Source organism: Peromyscus leucopus, chromosome 6, assembly GCF_004664715.2.
Source record: "Peromyscus leucopus breed LL Stock chromosome 6, UCI_PerLeu_2.1, whole genome shotgun sequence".
In the NCBI taxonomy this organism is placed as follows: Eukaryota; Metazoa; Chordata; class Mammalia; order Rodentia; family Cricetidae; genus Peromyscus; species Peromyscus leucopus.
The window spans coordinates 130,850,352-130,857,891 of NC_051068.1; the positions used below are offsets into that span (position 1 = coordinate 130,850,352).

The 7,540-nt window shown below is 42.8% G+C and overlaps 1 protein-coding gene across 1 annotated transcript; it reads left to right on the forward strand.

The window, feature by feature from the left end:
• The first annotated feature begins 1,440 nt into the window (after positions 1–1,440).
• Positions 1,441–5,958, forward strand: LOC114707603 (protein SCAF11-like). The gene is given in 5 exon segments (XM_037207260.1): positions 1,441–1,903; positions 1,905–2,063; positions 2,065–4,108; positions 4,110–4,305; positions 4,308–5,958. Coding segments are annotated over 5 exon segments (4,248 nt in total). The 5' UTR covers positions 1,441–1,505; the 3' UTR covers positions 5,759–5,958.
• Positions 5,959–7,540: the final 1,582 nt, after the last annotated feature.

Genomic DNA, 7,540 nt, shown 5'->3' on the forward strand with positions numbered 1-7,540 from the left:
TTAAATACTTTACATTGGATTGGATTGTTTTATATTGTATACAAATTTGAAACTGATATTGTTAGAAAATGCTATATGTATATTTCTAATTGTATTCATACCATTCATTTAACAATGTAATGCAATTTTCTGATCCTTGAATGTTATTATTACCAACTATTTGGATATAAAGAAATGAAAGTTAGTAGTTAGACATTATAATAGATCTTGTAGTCATATTAGATATGTTTTAAAAATTGAGCAGAGATGTTTTAGACAGGTCATCTTCAAACCCTTTAGAGAGCTACAGAATATGGCATTTAAAATGTTTTAATAACTTAGAAAAAAAAATTTTTTTGAGACATGTCAGCTCCTGGCACTACCAATCTACTTCAGAGAAAATATGGGCATCGAATCAACTGCATATGGAGTTAACTTTCATTGTGGCAAAAGTTAGCCACTGGACAACAAAGTATCCTCATATCAACAGGACAAAATGGACAGACAGAACACGAAACAAAGGAATACTGATTCTTGCCAAAACATATGTGGATATGGCTTTATGAAAAGGCATCTTCTGAGGCCAGGACAATATGGCACCCTCCCTGAAGTGGCCTTTCGCAATCCAGAAAAGGTACAGTGCCCTTTTCTTTGAAGGCAGCTTAAAAGGCAGAGAGCCGATGGCTTCTGTTGTGCAATGGAACAGCAGCTGAAGGCTCACACCTTTTGATAGTAGACTGGCATTTAATAGAGGGATGTGGAGAAGAAGGGGATGCTGAGATGAAGCCATATTTACACAGCCAAGAAGAATGGACAGCTGAATTCAAAAACTGTCAACAATTTCCAGAATTTAAAATCCTGAATCATAACAGGACACTAGTGGAATTCAGGTGTTTCTGGACATGGACTACTCTCACCCAATGTGAGGTTGAACTGTTGACCTTATGTACATCCTACTTCACAAATGAGTCTGTCAGATATGCTAAGCCTGTAGGCTGAAGATGATGCCCCAACACTGTGGAGAAACCTCAGGTAGGACTGCCCAGGCAGCTGGCTGTTTCTGTCAACTCACAAATTTTTTGGAAGTTGCTTGCATGCACTTCCTGTTTTTATTTTTGTTAGCTAATATTATTTCGTTCTTGGTTCTCTGAGGGAGTTAAAGATTAGTTAGTTATGGTTGAAAATTAGTTAGTTGGGGCGGAGGGAGGGAGGGAGGGAGGGAGACTGGCGGGGCGGGGGTGGGGGGGAGAGGCTGCCCAACACGGCGGGGGAGGGGAGCGGCGGTGGCGCAAGCCGAGCGGAGCAGCGCTGCCCGGGTCCACGACTGCGTGGCTGCGTGCTCCCGACCGAGCGAGCGAGCGGGTCGGCCGAGCCCGCGCTTCCCGAGCGGCCGGAGGAGGAGTCCATGGTGCAGAACTTGGCAGCGGACTGACGTGGGGAGGGGGGAAGACCTGGCCTCCTGCGCTGGCTCGGTCAACGGAGTGACGCCTGGACCTCGGCCTGAGGAAACTCCTTCACAAGGAGAAATGAAGAAGAAATCGGTGTATAATCAGAATGTGGGTGATCAGGAGTGTGAAGATATGGAAGGTGAAGAAAACAGAAATAATGCTGGTACCTCTGGCCTATTGTACAGTGAAGCAGACAGATGTCCAATATGTCTTAGTTGCCTCTTAGGAAAGGAAGTTGGTTTTCCAGAAAGTTGCAATCATGTCTTCTGTATGACCTGTATTCTTAAATGGGCAGAGATACTGGCTTCTTGTCCAATTGACCGGAAACCTTTTCAGGCCATTTTTGAACTCAGTGTATTTGAAGATTGTGCTAAGATTCAAGTAAAAAGACAATTGAGAGAAATAAAAGACAAGGAAAACGAAAGGTCTTTTAAGAAACAACTCTTTTATCATGAAAGTTCCAAAAGCGATAAAAGGAATCTTTTCAAACAATAAAATGGGTGAGAAGAAAAACGCTACAGTAAAGACAAATAAGGTTCGAAGATCAAATCAATGTACAGATCCTTGTATCGGACATTTCGTGTCCAGTTTGTTTTCATGCGGCAGCCATAATGTGGGACCTCAAACCTATAGAGCTTACTGAATCTGTAGAAGTCAGTGAAATCAGTGCATTGATTAGGCAAAAACGACAGGAATTGGAGTTGTCATGGTTTCCTAATACATTACCTGGAATTGGAAGAGTTGGTTTTGTACCTTGGAGTCCTGAGACAGAAGTCCTTCCATTGATTGCCTCTGTGTTGCCAAGGACTATTTTTTCAGCAAGTACCATGTCATTAGAAAATTTTGGTACTTCTCATAAGGGATGTGCATTAGCACACACCCAAGGAGGAGGAGAAAAGAAGCAAACTTCGGGCACATCCACTACCAGAGGATCAAGACGAAAACCTGCAACATCTGTTCCTACAAGGAGGTCCACACGAAACACAAGAGCAGAGACAGTCAGCCAGCCCCAGAAGTCCCCAGTGTCAAATAATTCTGAGTGGGATGCCCCAGGGAACAGTAATTCCTCTGTAAGTATTTCCCCTCCAGCTGAATCAGAAAAGCAAACAAGACAGGCTCCAAAACGGAAGGCCATAAGGAGAGGACAAAAGCCACCTTCATTGAAAAAGAAACTTCGGAAATCTGTCCCTCCCCCTGAAAAAACAACATCTAGTGATTCCGTAGAGGAAGAAACAGTGGACTCTGACACACCGCCCATGGTGCAGAAAGAGCAGCAATCAGGAGTAGAAAGTAGTAGCATTTCTTCTGTTCTGACAGATGGGGAAAATCATTTGGTTAATTGCTTGAAAAGCTGCAGTGAAGAAACAGAAGAAAATGAACAAACCACGAATCATGAGCTAGAGGAAGAAGTAGAATTTTTATGTTCTGAATCTTGCAGTCAGGATCCTCCTGTGCTTGTTGGAGAGGATACAGGTGTAGAGGCTAAGGAGTTGTGTGTAGACCATGAGATTGCTACAGATACTCCTGTAAAAGGAAGTGATCCGATAGAACATCAAGAGTAGGCGCCTGGAAGTTCAGAGTCAGAGGTCCTGGCACCTGTGTGTACAGAGAGTCCTCCTGATGGTGTTTGTACGTGTCCAGCCTCTGACATTGAAGGACCTCAGCCAGTGTCCAGTCCTCTGGGTGAAGTATCTGAAAATTCAGAGTCAGTGGTTAATGATGAAAAAATAGAGGAGAGTCTTGTAGTAGAAAGCAACGATTTGAAAGATCCTTCAGTAAACATAGAAGCATCTGTAGAGAGCCCCAAATTGGAATCTTCTGAGGGTGAAATTGCACACACACTGGACAGACACTGTGTTGCCAGCTCAGACACCGAATTGCCTGAGCATGTTCAAACTGAAAATACAGAAATAATTCCAATACGTGACAGTTCAGAAAATGAAAGTTCCGGTGCTATTCAAGATTGTGAAGATAATTTATTGAAGCATAATCTTGATGACACCCAATTGGACAAATCTTTAGAGGAAAAGACAGAATCTCTGATTGAACATCCCCTACCTATAGAGTTACCTAACACAGAAGTTGAACAGAGTGAGAAACATTTTAGTGAAGATAATAATGAAACAGTACCTATGGAGTGCGATTCATTTTGTAGTGACCAGAATGAGTCTGAAATGGAATCAACTGTAAATACTGATTCTAAACAATTGAATGAAAATTCTGTGACCCCCAGTTCTGAAAATAAGCTGTCTTCTGATCCTACAATTGAGAAGGTTGAAACCGTAGCTCAACCACCTGAAAGCCTAGTGGATACAGCCCCAAAGCCTCGTACTCGGAGATCTAGATTTCATTCTCCATCTACAACTTGGTCTCCTAACAAAGACACTGCACAAGAAAAGAGGCGGGCTCAGTCTCCATCTCCAAAAAGAGAGACTGCAGTAGAAAGCAAGACTTCTCAGTCACCATCACCCAAGAGAGAGTCTGCCAGAGGACGGAGAAAATCTCGTTCTCTCTCACCAAAAAAGGATGTGACAAGAGAGCGGGGGCAGTCTCGGTCTCCAAAGAGAGAGAGTGCTCGGGAAGCCAAAAGATCGGAGTCAGTGTCCCCGAGAAGAGATGCTCCTAGAGAGAACCAGAGATCCCAATCCAGAGCAAAAGATTCTTCCTCAAGAGAAAAATCTAGGTAGGTCCCGGAGCAGAGAAAGAGAAAGTGATAGAGATGGGCAGAGGAGAGATCGAGATCGAGAGAGGAGAGCCAGAAGATGGTCAAGGTCCAGATCTCGCTCTCGATCACCATCAAGATTGAGAACAAAAAGTAAGAGTTCATCATTTGGAAGAAATGAAAGAGACAGTTACTCTCCTCGGTGGAAGGAAAGATGGACAATGATGGTTGGAGGTGTCCTCGAGGAAATGACCGCTACCGAAGGAATGACTCAGAGAAACAGAATGAAAATACAAGAAAAGAAAAGAATGACATCATTGCAGATGCTAATGATCCAAATTCCACAGATAAGCATAGAAATGACTGTCCCAGTTGGGTAACGGAAAAAATAAACTCTGGGCCAGATCCAAGGACCAGAAATCCTGAAAAGTTAAAAGATTCCCACTGGGAAGAAAATAGGAACGAAAATTCAGGGAATTCTTGGAGTAAAAACTTTGGCCCAGGCTGGATGTCCAGCCGTGGTCGAGGTGGCCGAGGGAAAGGTACCTACAGAGGTAATTTTGCCTATAGTGACCAGAACGAGAACAGGTGGCAAAGCCGTACACCCCTCTCAGGGAGTGACTCCTTCAAGTCTGTGGAGCAGCAGCCATCTAAGCGGAAAAGTGAGCAAGATGTCTCTTTTGGTACGCCTGCAGACAGGTCGGGGTGGACGTCTGCGTCCAGTTGGGCAGTAAGAAAGACTCTGCCAGCAGATGTACAGAACTATTACTCTCGGCGTGGGAGGAATTCTGCAGGTCCACAGTCTGGGTGGATGAGACAAGAGGAGGAAACACCTGAACCGGATGCTAACTTAAAAGACCAAACAAACCAAGTTGATGGTTCTCAGCTACCTGTAAATATGATGCAGCCACACATGAACGTAATTCCACCCCCAATGAATGCACAGCATCAGCCTATGAATATCTTCCCGTACCCAGTGGGTGTTCATGCCCCTTTAATGAATATGCAGCGTAACCCATTCACCATGCACCCTCAGCTGCCCCTGCATCTCCACACAGGAGTGCCTCTCATGCAGGTAGCTGCCCCTGCCAGTGTACCTCAGGGACTGCCACCACCACCCCCTCCTCCACCATCCCAGCAGGTCAGCTATGTGGCTTCACAACCAGATGGAAAACAAGTACAGGGCCTTCCCAGTGCTTCTCATGTAAGTAAAAACATGGCTACACAAGTCTTGCCTGCTCCATCAGCAGCCCCAGGAAACACAGGATCAGTTCAGGGACCAAGTTCTGGTAATACTTCGTCATCAAGTCACGTCCAAGCCTCTAATGCTGCTGTAAAATTGGCAGAAAGCAAAGTAAGTGTTCCAGTGGAAGCCAGCGCAGATAGCTCGAAGACAGACAAGAAATTGCAAATTCAAGAGAAAGTGGCACAGGAGGTGAAATTGGCTATTAAGCCGTTTTACCAAAATAAAGACATCACCAAGGAAGAGTACAAGGAGATCGTGCGGAAAGCCGTGGACAAAGTTTGCCATAGTAAGAGTGGAGAAGTCAATTCTACTAAAGTGGCAAATCTGGTTAAAGCCTATGTAGACAAGTACAAATACTCACGGAAGGGGAGCCAGAAGAAAGCTCTGGAAGAACCCATGTCTACCGAGAAAAACATAGGCTGACATGGAGAGCGCTGTAAAGGACACTGTCGATATCTGCCAAGTGCAATTCAACGTGTACGCAACTGTGATCGAAATCTGGTTTTGATAAAATTATTTTTTTTATTGTAGGATATAATGTTTTGTTCTAAATATAGCTGTGCACTGCAACTTCTATATCTAACCCCCAACCCCAATAAAACAAATTCAAGGGAAAAAAAAAATAAAAAAAAAAAAAAGAAAATTAGTTAGTTATAGTTGAAAATTAATTAGGATAGAAAGTGCATTAGATACATCTTGGACTTACCAAAATAGGATAGATAATGGAATTATTTTCTCTGATTTGTGAAATACAAATGGACTAGATATCGTTTAGGTATTTGTTACTAGCATATATTGTATATAGTTATTGTGCTTTTGTATATATTTTTTCTTATGTTAGGTATAACCTTTTGCTTTTTTTTCTTTTCATTAAAATAGAAAAGGGGAAATGTGGTGGTATTCTAATTGTACTGAAATGTGATTTTGATTATGTGTTAATAAATAAAGTTGCTCAGAGGTCAGAGCTATTAGAGCCATAGCAAGAGCGTGGCGGTGGTGGCACACGCCTTTAATCTCATAGATCTCTGTGTGTTCAGGGATACAGCCAGCATTGGAGACATATGCCTTTAAGACCTGGTGGGCTGTACATACAGACAGTGACGAGGCAGTCACGTGTTTGGGTTTACAACCAATGAGAAGGCAGAATGACTATGAAACGACTTACACACAGGGAAATAGCTCTCTTTCGGGAAGCTGGGACCACCGCAGGAGGAAGGGTGAGATTTTAGATCTGAGCTCTGATCTCTTGGCTTTCTTTTTTACATTGGTTCTGTGTTTCTTATTTAATAAGGCGGTTGGTTACATCTACACCTTCCTGTTCTCTCGATCCTCCTCTCTGTTAGTTCTGCCTATACTTCCTGCCTGGCCACTGTCCAATCAGTGTTTTATTTATTGACCAATCAGAGCAACAGATTTGACATACAGACCATCCCACAGCAGGTTAGATTTACCCCAAGGTATTTTATATCATTTGTGGCTATTGTAAAGGGTGATGTATTGCACAGACACTGAGAGAAAAAATTAATAAATGGGATCCCTTAAAACTGAGAAGCTTTTGTAGGGCAAAGGACATGGTCAACAAGACAAAATTACAGCCTACAGAATGGGAAAAGATCTTCACCAACCCCACATCTGACAGAGTGCTGATATCCAGAATATATAAAGAACTCAAGAAATTAGACATCAAAATCACCAACAGTCCAATTTAAAAATGGGCTATAGAGCTAAACAGAGAATTCTCAACAAAAGAAGTTCAAATGGCTGAAAGACATTTAAGGAATTTCTCAACATCAGGAAAATGCAAATCAAAATGACTCTGAGATATCACCTTACACCCATCAGAATGGCTAAGATCAAAAACACTGACAACAGCTTATGTTGTCATCAGGAAAATGCAAATCAAAATGACTCTGAGATATCACCTTACACCCATCAGAATGGCTAAGATCAAAAACACTGACGGCAGCTTATGTTGGAGAGGATGTGGAACAAGGAGAACACTCCTCCACTATTGGTGGGAATGCAAACTTGTACAGCCACTCTGGAAATCAGTATGGTGCTTTCTTAGAAAATTGGGAATCAACCTCCCTCAAGACCCAGCTATACCACTCTTGGACATATACCCAAGGAATGCTCAATCATATCACAAGGACACATGCTCAACTATGTTCATAGCAGCATTATTTGTAATAGCCAGAACCTGGA